The 20,031-nt window shown below is 46.2% G+C and overlaps 1 protein-coding gene across 2 annotated transcripts in view; it reads left to right on the top strand.

Moving 5' to 3' along the window:
• Positions 1-17,947, top strand: part of gfra4a (GDNF family receptor alpha 4a) — a 75,751-nt gene extending 57,804 nt beyond the window's left edge. For both annotated transcript variants that reach the window (XM_086127429.1, XM_086127431.1), the window contains exons 2-8: positions 7,856-8,140; positions 8,592-8,672; positions 13,340-13,679; positions 14,381-14,490; positions 15,102-15,236; positions 15,641-15,801; positions 16,502-17,947. In XM_086127429.1, coding sequence (XP_085983555.1) covers positions 7,856-8,140; positions 8,592-8,672; positions 13,340-13,679; positions 14,381-14,490; positions 15,102-15,236; positions 15,641-15,801; positions 16,502-16,669 — 1,280 coding nt within the window. In that variant the 3' untranslated portion in view covers positions 16,670-17,947. The remainder of the gene's footprint in view (positions 1-7,855; positions 8,141-8,591; positions 8,673-13,339; positions 13,680-14,380; positions 14,491-15,101; positions 15,237-15,640; positions 15,802-16,501) is intronic.
• Positions 17,948-20,031: the final 2,084 nt, after the last annotated feature.

The following is a 20,031-nucleotide window of genomic DNA, read 5'->3' as shown; positions in this document are numbered from 1 at the left end:
CCCTTTCTCTCCCTCGCCCTCATTGCTGTGCTTTCAAGTGTATTCAAAGAGCTGCGTGTTGCCTTCAAGGGGAGACGTTTCATTTGATTGAAATAAGAAACGTAGAGTATGCTAACGAACCAAAGTCATCTGGCTAACATTTTCTTTGACTTGCTAACAGTTTGTTTACTCGTGTAAGCTGCTTTAGGCTACGCGAGTGGAATGACTGTTTTTTTTTTTCCGGCCTTTTAACGGAGGACCTTCGCTGTGTAGCGACGGCACTCGAGTCAAGCGCGCCTCGGCAGTACGGAAGATTGGGCCACATGGTGGTGACAAACATATTAAATGGAACCGGCGGTTAAAAATAATCTTGGCTGTACATGTTTATCGTTTCGATTTTTTGAGAAGGATGCACGTGAAAATGTCGTGGGGCGTTAAAACGAGCCACGTGCTGCTACAGTGTGTGTAAATGTCCATGACGGCTAGCGCAGGAGCAAATCCAGCCAAGTCCATTTGAAGCTTTTTGGAGACAGTTTTGGCCCGTGTGCTTTCTAATTACGGTTTTACCTGAATTTTATTGCATTTATTTATTCCCCCCCAACTTGGACAACACAATGGCAGACACAGACGCTCTCAGTATGCTCAGACACGCAGAGAAGCGTTTTGTTTTCGTCCCGCTTCGTGTTTGGAGCCCAGAAATCCGCAGATGAATCTCGGCCGATCGCTTCTGACGCTCGAGAGAGCCTCGACCAGTCGTTTGTGTCCGACTCCATCTTCCTCTGCTGGGGCCGTTTTAGCTCAGCCTGCCCAATGCTGCCCCCCCCCCCTCAGCCTCCCCCCAATACCACCGCCGCCCTCCCCTTGCTCGTTAAAACGACGCCTCCGGCTGCAAAGGCAAGACCTGCCAGTGAAACGCATTAATACCCTCCTCCTCCTGCCGGGCTGTAGCGGCACAAAACTTGGACAAAAATGTCCCAACAAGGGACGTAAAGTGTTTACGTTCATTTCAAAGGTTAGTGTTCACGTATTGGCTGAGACTTTTTTTGGTTTGTGTGTTGCCATCAAAATATTGAACTTGCAATTGCCTATAAATGTCACAAGATGGCAGCAAAGCACTTTTATTCTATTAGACAAAGCTATGGCTTGACTCATTCAAACTCCTCCTGTCACTTATTGCTTTGACCTGAGCACAAAAAATACAAATTGGGGAATCCTTGAGTGAAGCATGATCCCAACCCCCCCCCCCCCCCCCCCCCGCCCCCCCCCCAAAAAAATCTCAGAATTTGCATATACCAAATCACAAATGTACATGGAAATGGGGCGCACAGCAGGGTGAAAGCACAGATCGAGGAGATAGGATGGCTACAGTCGGCTTGCATTGGGGCCCGATCGGGGCTGCGACCCACCAGATTTGGCAAATGGAGCTATGATTTGTTCTGCGGGGAGGGGAACGAGTCATGATTTTAAAAAGAGAAACAAAACGAGACTCTATTTTGTGTTGAATCCAAACCTTGGTTCCGGTCCCTGGGATGAAAAATGAAAATTGTGCCACAAAATTAAAAAGTCCTCAAATGAAGTCACTGATTCACAAAACTGCTTCACAGAGAAAAAAAAAAAAAGAGTTTGAGTCTTGGGTGTGTGATGAATTTGGTCACGAGCGAATCTGTCAATACCTACAAAGTGGAGATAAAAACTAAAAACCAGCCCAGCGTTGAGGAATCTGCCTGCCCACGTCACAATCAAACATTGGCCAGAGGCAGAGTTGCAACATCAAAGTCTGTTTTTAATTATTATTATTTATTTTTTTTATCTCTTGCTAACAACAGCCCTTAATTAGCTGGTAATCTCTAATTAATGAGGTGTCGATGTCTGGGCCGCGGCATCAAGATAACTCGCTAATGATGTGGCGTGAGCGAGGTTTTATCTGTTAGCCTGCGTCAAGGTTAGCGTCTGCACCCGTCGAAAACTTTGAACCCCGCTAATTGTCGGTTGACGGGCGCTTTGTGGCCCCTTCGGCTTGGAAGACCCACCCTGTCGGAATTTGATTTGGCGCGTTGAATTAGCGGAAAAAGCTAAAGACGCGACAAACGAAAGATGGCGGCTGTTCAAGAGCACACGTACATGCTACCTCGTCCAAATACAAGGTGTGTACTTTTTTTGTCATTCCAAAAAACTGTTTTGACACGCGGCCAACCAAACGTATCCACAATTAAAACGTGTCAGGGTTCTTCCTCCGACGCTGATAAAAGTGAGAGAAAGTGGATGAAAACATGACTCAGCAAAAAAACAAGTACTTCATGAACGATGGCCCCCGATTTGAAGCACAGTGGAAAAAAAATATCCTCAAAGGGGAATCATGTCGTTGTTTGGAACTTGATGGCTCTTTTATCTCAGACAAAAAAATTTTTAAGGTTGTTATTAACCTGACAGGTTTCAACGGAAGTCTTTCCCCTTCTTCAGTCTTACACGATGGTGTGTGACTCGTCTCTATCACAACAAAAAACAATTCGATCAAAGAACCGACAAGTTCAATGATAAGTAAGAGACATAATCAATTTTATTCAGCGATGTTGTTTTCCTTGTAACTTTGTCGCGTACGACAGTAAAATGCTAACAATTAGCCGAAGAGCTCAAGAATATACAGTGGTACCTCTACTGACGAAATTAATTGGTTCTGGAAGAAATTCCTTAACTAGAACATTTTGGAAGTAGAGACGCGTTTTCCATGTAAATGCACCCCCCACCCCCCCTTCCCCACACATTCTGTAGAGGTCCCTTTTAACCAATGGGATGGCAGGATGATGCTCGATAATAGCCGATGGCAGAGCGGCTGTAAGTATGTTGCGTTCAGGAAACTCGCAGCTGCGATTATCCGCCCATTCTGTATTTTTTACCTTTTGTATCTTGAAATTTCTTTCGTAACAAAAGGCAATATTTTGCGCTTCGTAACTTGAAAATTTCGCATGAAGAGACATTCGTAAGTAGAGGTACCACTGTACGGAGATCAAAAACCCACACACCCCGATACATTTTTTTGCCTTGTATTCTTCGATTTTACTGAGCGGTAACAATCGCGCCTGAGAGGTTTCAGAATATAAATCGAACGGACCCAGATCGGACGAACACCTCACATGCTAACATGCTAATGATGGCCACGCTTCGACCCATAAAAATCCGTCAAAATCACGGGATGGGAATGTGCAGGGTTACCAAATGCGAGAAGCGCAACCTGAGATCAACTCGACCCGATTGTTGACACAAATCATCGCAAAAATGTTTTTTTTGGTGGTTTTGTCGTCTGTCAGAAGCGGGCGCTTATCGCTGCGCCGCAAATAGACGCTGACACCGGGACGCCGTCGGGAGAGCGCTGGGTAAAAACAAAAAGAAAGCAAAGCACGTTTCCGCTCAGAGAAGCGCATTCAAACAGGCACGCAAAAGGCAATTGCGCATCCAAATGCGCTTGGCGTTTTCCTCCTGGGGCGGGGGGGGTGAACTCAGCCAGGTTAATTCAGGAGCTTTTGACAGCCACAAAAACAAGAATTCCTTCACTTCTCTCACCTTTTGTCCATGAAAAGTTTTTTTAAAATGCAGTTTCTGCATATACTTGCTGAAGCAAATTATTTGGGGGGAATAATGTGTAACACACACCTGAAACCAGTCATGGATTAAATATCGGCGAAATTCACTTTGATACAATCAGAATTAATTCAATAGAGACATTTTTGCGGGGGAGGGGGGGGGGGGACAAAATCATTTAAAATACAATTTACAATTGCCTATAAATAACCTCACTCTGACCTCGACGGAGTGGGCAGCTAATGTGCCATTCGGACGTCAATAAAAGTCCCGGCAAACGAGAACGCGAGCGTCGCCCGCTCGACGCGCATCAGCGATTCCCCCGCACACGCCGTCGACGCCGGCCAAAATGTGGTGATTGCATGCAAAGCATATGCGAGGTGACATCATGTCACTCGTTTGGCATGCAAAGCAGAGAATTTAGCGCGGCGCAAACGGCGCGTCTTGCTCTCTTGGCGAAACTCATTTACATCGCCAACGCGCCGCGCCACCTCAACCCCTGCAGCATTTCCCCCACACCCCCCCCCCCCTTCTGCGCAATCATTGTTTTTCCGCTACAGGTGGCGGCAACGACGTGGGTGGTCGGCGGGGGCGTGAAAGGTACAAGCTCAAAGGACCCGCCAGATTGGGCTTCCAGATGCGTTAAAATAAAAAAATAAATAAACTCCTCGGGGGTCGGGTGCAAATCTTGCTAAATGGCGACTAATCCTCGGCGGAGAGCGCTGGGCGCGATAACCGTGGCGCGGCGCCAGATAGCGGGTGACAACGCGTGGCGCCGCTTCAAAGAGAAACACTCCCGAGCGAAGAGACCCTCGCGACGTGCTTGCTTTCTTTGCTCTTGCTTCCGGGCCACACGTAATGAGGGGCCGCGGTCCGACTGAGCGGCATCGTGACATTTGGTGGGCATGGCGATCACGAGTAGACCCACAAAAAAAACAAAAAAAAGACTCTTAACTCATTCACTCCCAAAGACGTTTTTAAACGTCTTTTCAGACTAGGTCCAGAATTGGCTGGTACTGAATGACGGAAACAACCTTTATTAAAAAAAAGAATTAATCAGTGTCCTGAAGAGTTTTGTCTTACTTCAGCCCCCAAAGACAGTTTGACGTCGCTACTCATGAATAGGCCCACAAAAAAAAGTTGAGAAGTCACAGGAAGTCACAGAAACAACCCTTTTTTTTTTTACATTTTCCTTGGTGCCCTTTATTTTGAAGCAGCCATTTGGTTTGTTCGTTGCACTTTAGAATTCTTAATTCAGTCAAGATCCTTGGACTTTTGGTGGGCATGTCTATCATGATTAGACCCACGAAAAAGGTCTCAAGAAGTAACGTCCTGAAGTACCCAGCAAGTCTACCATTTGCTTTCCATGCGAAGTCTGTTCTTGCGCGTTTCCAGGGGTCTTTCAAAAGTGGACGACTCCTCCTGATTATTTTCGAATGGCCACCAAATTGCAACCACGTACACGAGAGGGACGGCCAACGGGAAATGACCAAACACTCAACTGCCTCACTTTTGTTTTTGTTTTTGAGTTTTCGCAAAGTTTTCTAAGCAGAAGGGAAAAGACAAAAAAAAAAAAAGATGATGATGAATGACGACAGAACGATGAAGAGGCGGATGTTTACGAATTAGAATAATCTGACATTTACAAAAAGCTTCAAGCTCAATCACTGTCAGCAAAGACTCATAAACGTCATCGGCATCAAGGTCGTTCAGTGACCACAAAGAAGACTAAAAGCATTTGCATCGGTCTGACACACCAGCATCTTTTTCTTGTTGTTTTGACGAATAACATCATCAAGTGGAGTGATTGCTGTTTGTTTTTCAAAAAACTCCTCATTTTTATATGCAGCAGCCGGCGACTTTGCGACTTAACCGAGTCAAACAAACATGCACGGACGGGTATGGGAGAAACCCGGTGATTCGTCCGTTTGGGAAGCAGCCGCACACACCCTCGCACTTGGAACTCGACTTAAAGTTGAAGTACAGATACTTTGAAAACTGATTCAACTCCTGCATTTCGGTCAAAGTCGACAATCGCGCTTCACATGAGCGTGACGGGGAGGCTGCGCCGCTGTGGGAGTGCTCACAGCCCACTTCTGCCAGGGCCGATCAAAGCGGCTTATCGGTGTCTTGTTGTTTCAGACCAAGATGGCGTCAAAGCCATACTTTTACATTGAGATGAGGTCCGTTTTCCCGACACTCATTTAAATAATCAATTATTCTGTCAAATATTCCTTTTCCATGTTTTTCATTTCCAATCCTTTATTCAAAAACAGGAGACACTGAGATCAATTCGGGTTTTGTCAGTGACATGTCGGAATTCCCCCCCCCCCCCCCCCCCCAAAAAATGGTCATCCTATGCCAGAATAATAGCAAATGTTTTATTTTGAATTGACACAAAAAAAAATCCTTCTGCTTTCAGGGAGGACGCCAACAATTGGAAAATATTTCCTGTTGAGAAGCCGAAATTTGGCAGAACTGGCCGATTAAAAACAAACAAAAAAAGGTATCAAAGGATGAAGGCATGATCAAAAATAACGATTGATGGATTTCATAGCCAATGAGGTGATTCAATTAATCGTCGCACCTCGACTTTGTACTTTTCCGACATTCTACTCCTGAGTTCATTTTTTTTTTTACGGCCGCTGACGCGACACAGAAAGTCGTTTGAAATTTTGATTGACTGACTGATTGAGGCCATACAGCAACAAAAAAAAAAGGGTGGGGTTTATCTCAGCCAAAAGAAGAATATCGCCAAACCTTGAGCGTGTAGATCTGGAATTGCCTGGGCGGGCCCATCCAGCAAAAGACGAGACTTTGTTTTGACGGCGGCGCAAACACGAGCGAGTGTTTTGGGGAGGCGCGGCGGGATGAATGGCGGCATTCCATCCGGGCCCAGTCATCCCGTCAGCGGCGCCTGATGGATGGCGCGCGACAAGCCTCGCAATTCATGAATAATAGAGCCGCGTTACCCTCGGACGGCGCATGGAAACGAAGGCGGCGGATCGCCCGTGACGAGCCCGGCGGCTCCGGCGTTGCGGCGGGAAGGCCCGCTTTCGACGTCGGCCCCCTTCGGCTTGTTTGCCTTCCGACTCACTTCATCCATCATGAACACTCGCGCTCTGTTGTTCTCTGCTGTCGGGAACACTTGGGGCGGGTCACATTGTTGTTGCCGCCACGGCGATTTCGATTTTGGGCTCGGAGGTCCGAGTTTGGGCTGTCGGACTCGAATCCGGACACGGTTTGATTTTGTTGTTTCGGACGTAGATCCCGACTCCGGGGGGCATTTGACTCAGACTTGTCTCGGACTCCGAAAAGTATTTTTACATCGACATGACCGCGTTTGTCTTCCTGAGGAAGGTCCGATTGTCAAATGAGATTTTCCTGGTTAACGTTTCCAACAAATGAAGAGTTTGAGTTGGCGTGAGTTGTTGAAATAAGTGGTTGAAGTCAAGGTTTTGGCTTTCAAAGCAGGCTCGAGGGAGGAGTTCTGGGTTTCAAATTGGGGGTTTAAGACCAGGGTCGGGCTTTTAAACAAGGCTTAGCGTTTCAAATCGGCCAGGATGATTCAAATTTGGCTTGAGGGACAAGATTGGGTTGTCAAACCTGGGTCTACGGCAGTGGCGGGCAAACTACGGCCCGCGGGCCGAATCCGGCCCGTTGGTCTTTTTAATCCGGCCCGCCGAAGGTCGGTCCGCAATTAAGGTTCGATGTGAATGATTGCATTCATTTCAATTGGACTTGTAATGACGGGCATTTCACCGCCAGGTGGCGCATTGACTTGAAGTTGCAGAACACGGGGGGGGGGCGGGGCAATCTTTTCGACCACCTAGTACCTCTGTATCGCTCTACTTCTACTGGTCTGATCACAACCCATCTGCAGCGATGCACAGGCTAAAAGAGGTCGTCAACAACACTTTTGTCATTTAAAAAAAGTATATTAATACCGTACTTTCATGCTTTTGTTCTGTTGATGTTTGATATGGACCGTCAACAAATGCAGTTTGTTTGTTTTTTAATGTACCATAGCTCGTGCTGACCTGGCCCTTCTGTCAAATTTTAAAAGTCAATGCGGCCCCCCGAGTCAAAAAGTTTGCCCACCCCTGGTCTACGGTGTCAAGCTTGGGCTGGGGTTTGAAGATTCCAAATGTAGTCACCGAGGCCAAGGGTCAGCTTTCAAATTGGAATTTCGAGCCCGAGTCCGTTTTTTTTCGCTCGGGTTCGGACAGCCGTAACGCGACCGCGGCCGGCCCGATCGATGGTTGTCACTGACGGACTTGCCTGTCGGTGTTCTCCGCAGGAGCGGCGGGCGCGTCGCCGGCCGAGGGCTCGGGCCGAGACTGCCTGAGCGCGGGCGACGCCTGTTCCGGGGACGACGGCTGCAGCCCGCGCCTGCGCACCCTGCGGCAGTGCGTGGCCGGAGACGGCAGCGTCAAGCTGGGCCCCGGCGCCCGCAACCAGTGCGAGAACGCCGTGGCGGCCCTCGTGTCCACGCCGCTGCGCGGCTGCCGCTGCAAGCGAGGCATGAAGAAGGAGAAGAACTGCCTCAGCATCTACTGGAGCCTGCAGCAGGCCTCCCTGCACGGTCAGACCGAAAGCCGATCGGCCGCGGCGTCGCTCGCTCGCGATGTCGCCGTACGAACGGTAACGTGATCACCGCAGCCGACGAGGCGACGCCAGCTCTGGCGCCGCGCGGCGTCAACCGGCCGCTTGCAGCCTCCCGCTTGCCCTCCGCCGCCGCCCTCGCCCTTCAGTTTTCTTGCTATCCATTCACGGATTTCTTTCTTTATTTTGCCATAAAACTTTAATGGCGGAAAAGCCCGCTTGGAAGAAGCCAGGATGAATCAATAATTGTTTATTTTGTGCTGGCGGCGGAAGGAAATTTCTTCCAACGGCCAGTCGCAGGCTTCTGGCGCCGAGGATGGGTGGCGGCATGTCGTTTCTTTTCTTCTTCTTTCTTGATTAAATAGTCGCCGCTTGCCATGGCGATGTGATAAATCAAACAAATTCTTTCTTTTATTTGTATTTTTTTGCAGGCCTGAACCTGGTGGAGGACTTCCCGTACGAGCCCGAGGAAAGGGGCTCCGACTATGTTCGCTTGGCCTCCATCGCCGCCGGTGAGTTTTCAGGCTACGCTGACGCCTCGGGTATCATCTTTTATTAACAAAGTGAAACGCACACGTACACACGCGTGTGTGTGTGTGTTTTTGGCAGCTGCAAGCCGTACTTGCCGGCCCCTCCGGCTCAGATTAATGACCACTTTAGTGGAATGCGCGCACAAGAAAAAAGGAATTGATTTCGGATTTCGGAGAGCCTGTTGCTGCATCTTAAGAAACGTGACAAAAAAAAAGCCGCAGCCGTAGCATATCGAATCCGATCGTAAATCTCACCGAATCGTAGAGAAACGTGTCGAATCGTCTTTGGAGGAGGGACGCACACACCGAATGGTTTGGCGTTTGATGAGTTGACTCGCATGATGACGCAGCATGCGGCTCAAGGTGACACTCCGTTCCTGTTCCCGCGGGAGGCCACTTGACCGTTTGCACCGGAACATTCGCCAATGTTTGATTTCGGAACGTAAACTGTTGCGGCGGGTGCCGCGTCTTCTTCACTCGAGTGAAGATGGAGGCTGAAAAATGAGTCGTCAAGATCCGCCACGTCGCCGGCGCCAGATTTCGCTAATTAGCCTAATGACGCGTCAAAAGCGTCTTTGGTGCGGAACGTCGCTGAGCGACATTAGCCTGAGTGATGAATTCCGGCAAAGGGTGGCGGAACCTTGCACGGAAATATGATGAGGAGGCGGGGGGGTGGGGGGGGGGGGGTGATGAACCGCGCCTTCGACGTCATCCACCATCTTTTTTGCATTTTTTTTAAACTCTAATGTCTGACCTCTACTTTGTCGCTGGATGCGGGCGAGCGGGAAGAGCTGGGCGCAAAATTCCTGTTAAAAAAAAATCAAATCAAATAAAAGCCGATGTTACCGGCCCATTCTTTTGCAGCAGCTCACCAGCCGGTGAGAGGAGATGGGATGTCGAGGGGAAAGGCCAGCAGTGGCACGCCGATATGAATTTTTTGGCCTTATGCTGGCCTGCTCTTATTGTTCAACGGCTGCTTTAGATTGGAAAATAAATCCAAATGCATTTGCGGCTCAAATAAAGCTTCACGAGCAAGTCGCTTCCCCGTCTCATCAAAATGACGTGGGCGCAACTGTGGGAAAGCGAACCTTGAAAAAATGCGGTGGGGGGGTCACAATGAAATTCAGCTCTGACTGACTTCCGGGGTTAAAAATGGATTCCCGAGAGGAAGAATCTGGAGGCGGCGGGGAGGGGAAGGGGGGGATCGCTTGCCGCCGATCCCATTTGTGTCGACCTGGCCTCAGTATCAGGGAAGTCGGCGGCGTTTCAACATCCGAGCGAGCCAGCGTCGCGTCTCCACACTTTGTCAATGGGCTCCTCCTCTGCCAAGTCGGTGGGAAGAAGCGATGCCGCGCGACGGGTTGTTAGCTCGCTCTCCGGGGTCCATCCATATTTTATACGACAGCTTCGAGAGAGGCCCGGCGCAGCGGCCGCGGGCGCTTTACGCACTAATGAGCGGCGCGAGCTGCCGTCATGGCCGGATTGACGAGCAGGTCACTTGCCGTTTGGAGGGGGGCGGGGTGATGGAACGCCTGCTAACGACAGATCATGTATGCGCCTATACGAGCGCGTTGCATCGTAGCGTTGGGCCACGCCGGCTCCACGGTGAGGTCAGGGTGGAAGATGCGCAGGGTCGCTCAAGGTCACGTGCCCCACACACACTCAACCCCACATACATTTATTGATTGATTTATAAAAATAAAAAAAAGAAACGACCATGTATAGCAAGGCATTTTTGGCCATAAAAACAACAACCATTTATAGTAAAGCGTTTTTGGCCAGAAAAAAACCGACCATGTATAGTAAGGCGATTTTATCCCCAAAAAACGACCATGTATAGTATGGCATTTTTTGACGAAAAAAACGACAATGTATAGGAAATCATTTTAACCCGAAAAAAACGACCATGTATAGTAAAGCGTTTTTCGACGAAAAAAAAGACCATGTATATGTAGATAGGCATTTTTATCCGAAAAAAACGACCATGTATGGTAAGGCGTTTTAACCCGAACAAAACGACCATGTATGGTAAGGCGTTTTTAGGCGAAAAAAACGACCATGTATAGTAAGGCGTTTTTAGCCCAAAAAAACGACATAGTATAGTAAGGCGTTTTTAAGCCGAAAAAAACGACATAGTATAGTAAGGCGTTTTTCGCCCGAAAAAAATGACCATGTACAGTAAGGCGTTTTTACCCTAAAAAAAACGACATAGTATAGTAATGAGTTTTTAGCCCGAAAAAAACGACATAGTATAGTAAGGCGGTTTTAGCTAAAAAAAAACGACATAGTATAGTAAGGCGTTTTTTGCCAAAAAAAGGCGTTTGTAGGCCGAAAAAAACGACATAGTATAGTAAGGCGTTTTTAGCCCGAAAAAAACGACCATGTATAGTAAGGCGTTTTTAGCTAAAAAAAACGACATAGTATAGTAATGCGTTTTTAGCCCGAAAAAAACGACATCGTATAGTAAGGCGTTTTTAGGCCGAAAAAAAACGACATAGTATAGTAAGGCGTTTTTAGGCCGAAAAAAACGACATAGTATAGTAAGGCGTTTTTACCCTAAAAAAAACGCCTTACTATACTATGTCGTTTTTTTCGGCCTAAAATGGCCTTACTGTAGTATGTCGTTTTTTTCGGGCGAAAAACGCCTTACTATACTATGTCGTTTTTTTTTTAGCTAAAAACGCCTTACTATGTCGTTTTTTTCGGCCTAAAAATGCCTTACCATACTGTCGTTTTTTTCGGCCTACAAACGCCTTACTATACTATGTCGTTTTTTTGGGCTAAAAACGCCTTACTATACTATGTCGTTTTTTTTAGCTAAAAACGCCTTACTATACTATGTCGTTTTTCTCGGCCTAAAAACGCCTTACTATACTATGTCGTTTTTTTCGGCTTAAAAACACCTTACTATACTATGTCGTTTTTTTTAGCTAAAAACGCCTTACTATACTATGTCGCTTTTTTCGGCCTAAAATTGCCTTACTATACTATGTCGTTTTTTTTCAGCTCAAAAACGCCTTACTATACTATGTCGTTTTTTTTGGCTAAAAACGCCTTACTATACTATGTCGTTTTTTTTAGCTAAAACGCCTTACTATACTATGTCGTTTTTTTTGGCTAAAAACGCCTTACTATACTATGACGTTTTTTTTTTTTAGCTAAAAATGCCTTACTATATATACTATGTCGCTTTTTTCGGCCTACAAACGCCTTACTATACTATGTCGTTTTTTCCGGCTTAAAAACGCCTTACTATATATACTATGTCGTTTTTTTTTGGCTAAAATCGCCTTACTATATATACTATGTCGTTTTTTTCAGCTTAAAAACGCCTTACTATACTATGTCGTTTTTTTGGCTGAAAAAAAGCCTTACTATACTATGTCGTTTTTTTCGGCCTAAAATCGCCTTACTGTAGTATGTCGTTTTTTTAAGCTAAAAATGCCTTACTATACTATGTTGTTTTTTTCAGCCTAAAAACGCCTTACTATACTATGTCGTTTTTTTCGGCCTAAAAACGCCTGACTATACTATGTTGTTTTTTTCGGGCTAAAAACGCCTTACTATACTATGTCGTTTTTTTCGGGCTAAAAACGCCTGACTATACTATGTCGTTTTTATCGGGCTAAAAACGCCTTACTATACTATGTCGTTTTTTCGGCCTAAAAACGCCTTACTATACTATGCCGTTTTTTTGGGCCTAAAAACGCCTTACTATACTGTCGTTTTTTTCGGCCTAGTAACGCCTGACTATACTATGTCGTTTTTTTCGGGCTAAAAACGCCTGACTATACTATGTTGTTTTTTTTCAGCTCAAAAACGCCTTACCATACTATGTCTTTTTTTTCGTCCTACAAACGCCTTACTATACTATGTCGTTTTTTTTTTAGCTAAAAACGCCTTACTATACTATGTCGTTTTTCTCGGCCTAAAAACGCCTTACTATACTATGTCGTTTTTTTCGGCTTAAAAACACCTTACTATACTATGTCGTTTTTTTTTTTAGCTAAAAACGCCTTATTATACTATGTCGTTTTTTTTGTCTAAAAACGCCTTACTATACTATGTCGTTTTTTTCGGGCTAAAAATGCCTTACCATACATGGTCGTTTTTATCGTGCTAAAAACGCCTTACTCTACTATGTCGTTTTTTTGGGGCTAAAAACGCCTTACTATACATGGTCATTTTTTTCGGCTAAAAATGCCTTACTATAAATGGTCGTTTTTATCGGCTAAAAACGCCTTTCTATACATGGTTGTTGTTTTTTTTCAGCCATAAACACCTTACTGTACATGGCCTTTTACTGAGCAGCATGAAATATGGTAGGTCTTATCGACCATGTTTAGATCCACAAAAAACTCTCAGCACACCATGCCTGCGCCAAAAAATAAATGAAATAAAAATACAGGAACCATTTTGATTTGAAGCTCACTCGAACCTTTATAGGAAATCCAGTTGTCAGAGTCACTTTCATGAATTTCATGAATGTCATCCACCCACAAAAACATTTAAAGAAGCCAGGCCTCAAAAGATAGAAGGAAGACTTCCATTTTCCAAAAACACTCACGAGCACCCTCGAAGGTATTCGCGGGTGCTGACGACTGCCTGAAATGTCCATAAAGCCACACCGAGTTCCGTCTCGCTTCCAGAATCTGAAGTGACAACGGTCAACCGCTGCCTGGACGCCGCCAAGGCCTGCAACATCGACGAGACGTGCCAGAAGCTGCGCACCGAATACGTGTCGTCCTGCATCCAGCCGTCGGCCCGCTCGGGCCCGTGCAACCGGCCCAAGTGCAACAAGGCGCTGCGCAAGTTCTTCGACCGCGTGCCGCCCGACTACACGCACGAGCTGCTCTTCTGCCCGTGCACCGACACGGCGTGCGCCGAGCGCCGTCGCCAGACCGTGGTGCCCGCGTGCTCCTACGAGGACAAGGACAAGCCCGGATGCCTGGCCCAGCTCAGGGTCTGCAAAGCCGACTACGTCTGCAGGTCGACGTGCTGCAAAACAAACAACAAAGTCTCAGGGAGTTGGCTTTTGTAGTTTGAAGCGGCCATTTTGCCTCATGACTACCCTGTAGATTTTAACGCCCAAATAAATTGTTCTGATTGTCATTAACACGGCCTAATTAGCTGCACATTGTCAAGGCTGCGGATTTCTCATGTCTAGTGGTGAGCCGGATGTCGCTACTAAAGCTAAATGGCAATGACAAGTGTTCTGCTCGCTCTGTTTCATGATATTCTGTAACCGCGTTACATGCTAACGTGACGATTCATATTGTCACCCATGACCCGGAGATTGACTCGGAAATTTGGGTACGCGTGAAAAAAAAGTGGCATTTTGGTCTCAAGTGGCAATTTTGGCAAAGTAAAAAAAATCAATCAGTTGCACTCCTCAAAAGGAGCCGTGCCTGAAAAGACAAAAAGTTAACGTTTTAGTCTAAATTGGACCTTTTGGCACGGAAGCAACTTTGACTTTTTCTGAAGTAATTTAGCCCTTAAACCCATGAGTGGAACCCCCCAAAAAAGTCTCAAGAAAACCATGCGGAAAAGGACAAAAAAAAAACAACAACTTCAGCTCATTGGTAATTGGTCGAAGGGGTGGGGCCGTAAGTGTCTAGTACAATGATGACGTGTGGCCTTGTGGTAAAAAAAAAAAAAAAAAGATTTGTTGTTTGCCGCCCTGGTCTCAGGTCCCGCTGGGCTCAGTTCCAGTACGACTGCCAGCCGTGGCATCAGAGCTCCAGCGGGTGCAAGCAGGACAACCACGCGGCGTGTCTGCTGGCATACACCGGCCTCATTGGTAAGAACGAGCGGCGGAGCAACCACTGCGAGCGCTTGGCGGGACGGATGGAGCATGCCGGCGCACGTTTTGACACCGGAGCGAGGCGCGGGAATTTTGGAGAACTCCTCCCGAGGCCTTGGAAGCCCACCTGGAGCCGCTAACCCTGACTCGCCGGTCCTAAATTGCAGCCATTTTGTTATGAATAAATTTGCATGAGAACGTGTTGACGCGGGAGTTTACATCTCGCGTACATTTCATGTGATGCCACGTTTTATTTCTGTCGACGAAAGGTTTTCTGTGGCCTAAAATCTTAATTTGGCCGCGCCTTTCCAATCGCTCAAAATGCGGAGTCGTCGCCTTGACTCTTCAAAGCGTCATTATCAGAGCCCGGCGAGGCAGAAGCCTTCCGTGCGCACAAAAGCCGGCGCGTGCTCATCGAATCGTGCGTGGATGTCATCAAAGAAAAGACAGACCCGCATCAAAGAGCGGCGAGTCGGTCAAACGCACTCGGGCGGCAGCGGGTGCGGGGAGTAAGGGGCCGTCGCCGAGCATCGACGTGTTTTGAGAACGGGCAAGTTGGTGCTTTGATACGGCAAATGTGTGTGATTGTGTTCTCGCCACCGCGGCAGGCAGCACAATTACGCCCAACTACCTGGACAACAGCACCTCCAACGTGGGACCCTGGTGCACCTGCACTACCGGCGGACACCAGCGGGAGCAGTGCGCCGACTTCCTGGCCTCCTTCCACGACAACGTCTGCCTGAGTAAATACGCGGCCGCTTTCCGTTAGACCCCACGGACCTCACAGTATCATCGCATCTTTCATTTCTTATCATACGTTTGTCAATGCGGGCGGGGGGCTTTAACAGCAAGTGGTTAGAACAACCCCCCCCCCCCCCCACAAAAAAAATACCCACAAACGGTGACGCCCCGCCCAGCGGGTGATCGTATCGTAACGAGATACAGAAAAAGAACACAATCACAGTTTTTTAACAAGATGTCACTAAATGCATCACACGCGGCAGAAATCGGTCGATCGATCGGTGCAAGCAGCGAGACGAGAAAAGCAAACAAGGCTCTCGGAGCGTGTTTATTTTTTGCTCATACCTTTCCGCCGTTGGACTCGCGGGCCCGTCAGAAGGTGCTAAGCCGAAGCGTCCCGTTTCAGAGAAGGCCATGCTGGCTTTCGGCAACAGCTCCGACATGAAAACGGCCGGCGCGGCTCCGAGCCCGCCCGCCGACGGCGCCGACGCTACCCGGGCCACCGGCGTGCCGGACGTCTCCGTGGAAACGGCGCAGGACATCCTGAGAGCTCAGATTCCCACTCAGGTTGGTCAAACTCAAAAACGAATTACAACACGTTCAAAATATTGTTTAAAAAAAAAAAAAAGGAAAATCTATTATACCAGAAGAAGACTAAACTATTAGACAAAAAAAAACACTCCAAAAGTAATGCAAAATTACAACAAATTCTAAATATTGTACCAAATAAAATATTAAAACTTTGACCAAAATACAATACGATAAAACACAAAAAAAATAGAAATGAAAAAAAAAAAAGTACGAAAAATTATTGCATGAAAATTGATGTAAATGTACGTCAATATGTTGGGAAAATGATTGGAAATCCGTTTGAAACAAATACACAAATGTTGGAATACAAAACGCAACTGCACAACAAAGAGAAAAATGTGAAGAATAGAAAACGTTTTTATAAAATTCACCAGAAAAAAGAGAAAAACAACACGTATGAATTAAAAAAAAATGGATAAAAAAATTCAAACCGTTTTATAAACAGTTTTTTGGGGTGATGAAAAATAGTTTTAAAAAAATTGAACGATAACGCAAGATAAATCTCTTTCGACAAACAAAACCCCCCAAATATTACATCATTTTTAAAAAAAGTATAAAATGACATTGATCATCACATATTTGTGAGAGGAAAGAAAAAATCTCCAAATGTGAAATGTAATTACGATCAAGAAAACAGGAGTGAGGCGAGGCGTAACTTTGCGGCTGTTCCCCGAAGGTCAACAACGGCAACGAGCGCCTTTGGGGCGACTCGGGCGACTCGACGCTGGCGTCGCCCGACCTGTCGGAGGGCAACGGCGCCGTGACGCCCGCTCGTCCTCCCCTGCCTGCGCTCCCGCTGGCCTTCTGCTGGCTCCTGATGACGCCGCTTCTCCGCTGCCACTAGTGTGGGGGGAGGGGGGGGGGGTGTGCGCGGCATGGCCAGGGGTGACTCTGCACTTTTCCCGCACCCCAACATTTCCCGCTTGACCACGTGGCGCGCGGAGGACGGTGGACGGAAGAAAACTCTTCACGGATGCGGATTACAAATTATTTTTGCTGTTGTCGTGGTGGAAAGAGGATTGATGGCGGTTGGCGCCCGTCGCTAAGCGCACACATTTGTGTTGTCGTTATTGTCGTGTTGCGGCAAAAAAAAAAAAAAAACCACAAACCCCCCCCCCCCCCCCCCACAAAAATGTGTGCAACTTTTCGTGAACACTTTTTAATGGGTGGGGGAAAAAAAACAGAGACAAGCGTTTGTGTTTGTGTGGATGCTATGCATAATTTTTTGGTGTGTTCTTGCCGTACTCCCCTCACAATGTAACCAAAACAAACGCCACTTTTTAAAGAGTCTTTCGTCTTGGGCCAAACCGCCAAAGCACAACAGCGCTGAAGGTCGCAAAGGGGGGAACTTTCCGTGGGAATTGAACCAGAATTGACAAAAATTGAAAATCCCAACGCAGACAGATTTCATGCAACTTTTTCCAAGTTCGTTTTTTTCTTTCTTTCTTTTGCTCTGTGTTGCAAAGCACAATTTAAGGTAGCTGTGAGCGTAGCCTAGCACCGCTACTGAAATCGAAAGAAATAAATGGAGCAATCAAGGTACTGTGATGCCCTCGCATGTGGGCAAGGAGAGCGATCCGTTTTGCATGAACAATGTTTCTATTTACGGTATGCCCGAAGACCTTTTCCATAAAATCGCCCTCAATTCTGACTTAATTCCCATTGAAAATTTCCAATTTGGAAGAGTTCAATAATCCCCCCCCCCCCCTCCCCCCGGCAGAAATTAACATGGACACTTGACGGAAATTCACTGCTGCTTTCCCAGAGCACCAAAAAAAAAAAAAAAAGCCACGGGAGCCATTTTGGGGAAGTGGTTTAAGCTCCGAGAAGAGCCAACGCGCTCATTAGCTTGTTGGCTCGTTAGCGTCACCAAAATGGCCGCATGAAAAGCGGCAACGGAGAGACTTTTTCCGTTTGGAAGCCTTCCAGAGTTTTGTCACCGGATGGCGTTTTTGATTTCGGAACATTCAAACTTTGCCGCCGGTTCGAAAGAAGAGGAGACTTGGGTTGCCGTGACAACCGGGGGACGATTGACAGAGGCAAGAAATGGAAAGACTCTCGCTCGCTCTTCTCGTGCTGTTTCAACACTTTCACTCAATTAAAAATCAAACGTCCAACGGCAGACTGGCGTCTTTGTGGCAAAAGGAAACACGATTGAGCAGCTGTGATGTTTTTATAAAAAATAAATCATACGGGCATATTTGGAGCCATCCGGTGTCTCGGGAAGTGGGCAGGCGATGCACCGTTAAGACTTTGTATGGCTCTCCTCACCGACGCGGCTTCCGGAGAGGAAGAAGAGCCTGGAAACTCCAGAAAGTAATCTATATTTGGAATTGACCAGAAATGTTGAAACCTTCGTCATAAAAAAAAGAAAGAAAGCAAAAGCATCCTTCTCTTTTTTTTTTTTAATTTTGTTTATTTCCACATGTAATCAGTCCAAAACATTGCGTCTTTTTCTGTCTGTACAATCAGTAAATGTAGAAGCTCTCTAGTTCACTTTTACAACAGAAGCAAAGCAGCGGGACTGAGCTTAGCTCGCTTGCCGTCTATTTACAAAAGATGCTAATTCATCAACGCTAGTCATGACGTTATTTCTTTTTTTTTTTTTAAAGGAGGATAAATTACTCTTGCTGTTTAAAAGCATTCAACAAAATGTCATTCACAATACTTTCCCCGTTATGTACAAAAGACGTATGAACAAACTCGGGACGTATTAATGCCGCAAGATGATGACCAACCAACAGGTGGCGACGTTGTTCGACTGCTCCAACCAGTGCATTGCCGTTCAAATGCGCGCTTCCACTTGAAACCATCGAAAGGAAAAAATAAAATAAGAATACAGTCCGTGTTGTTTGTGAAAAATGTCAAGATTATCGCAATTGGTTAAGTCGTTGCTGTACAAGGACACTGGCCTACCCCCCCCCCTTTAGCCCCACCAAAAAAAAAAAAATCGAAGCTTTTCTTGACTGTTCATTGCAAGCATATGAAAATCACCATGCTCTCGCGTTGCCTTTTCCCGACATCGCAGCTTACGCTTTACGAAAAAATACCTTGCGAAATGAAATGTTTGCACCCACGGAGGTTGCCGACGAGAAGGGACGTTAGCGCTAAACGCTAACTGCTACGCACGCGGAACGCTGAGCTATGAAAATGGAGCCGCTGTGCTTTCGATGAAGAGAACAGCGCAGATGTAAACAATGTAAAAAAAAAAAAGCCTCTTGATGTAAACAAGGTCAAGCTTGAGATTTTATCGGACAAAAAAGACGTCTTGAAATAAATCGGAAGAGAGCAGAAAGGCTAACGTTTTTTTCATCCCAAATATCAGCCACTCTTATGATTCAAGCGTGAAGGGACCTTGTGCAAATATCGGGCAAAGTTGACGTCACGTTTTGCAAAACGGTTCAACGACGGGATGGCAGAACCAGCCCAATTTTGTCGTCTGTATTTGAGCACTCCGGGGCTACAGCAGTTCGGAGGAATTGACGAGACTCGAAATATGATCGGAAAAAGGAACACGAACTTCTTTCCACGGAATCATTTTCAGAGGACAGACTCGCATTTGGCGCTACGTTTCCAATTGTGTACAAAACGCTAGTTGTCATTCTTAGAAAGGGATCGCCGACAAAACGAGGAAATTTTACCGACATTTTTTTTTTCCCACCAAACAATTGTGAAATTCAGCAGTAAAAAAAAAAAGCAAAACGTTCCATTTTCGTGTCACAATTACTTTTGTGTGTTATCGCAGCGGTTTGCCTCCCAGATAATCTTTGAAACGCACTTGCTACATCGTCAAGTTAAAAAAAAGGTAAAATCCAGCAAACTTTGACTCCACATGAGAAGGTAAAAGAATATATGTATATATATATATATAAATTCCAGTCGAGAATGGACAGACTCGCAATTGTTCGCAAACGTTGAGCTCGGGTTAGCGCAGTGATTTGTTCATGTGACACAAAACAAACAAACAAAAAGTCCCATATGACTAATGCCGCAAAAAAAAAAAAAAATACAAACTCAAAAATTGTCATAGGAATTTCCGACTCCAAAGTACAGCGAAGTAAGTCGTTCAGTGTTTCACACTTTCATGTTAAAGATTAATTGAAAGCGAAAATCTATTTTCATCAGTTATGGGTTTTTTTTTGTATAAATCATCAAAGTATCACAAAAAAAAAACAATGGAAGGTAGGATAAAGTTTAGAATTTTTT

Source organism: Hippocampus guttulatus, chromosome 13, assembly GCF_054856545.1.
Source record: "Hippocampus guttulatus isolate MCC_2025c chromosome 13, RoL_Hgut_1.0, whole genome shotgun sequence".
Taxonomy (NCBI): domain Eukaryota; kingdom Metazoa; phylum Chordata; class Actinopteri; order Syngnathiformes; family Syngnathidae; genus Hippocampus; species Hippocampus guttulatus.
This window is presented reverse-complemented; position numbering and strand designations above follow the sequence as displayed.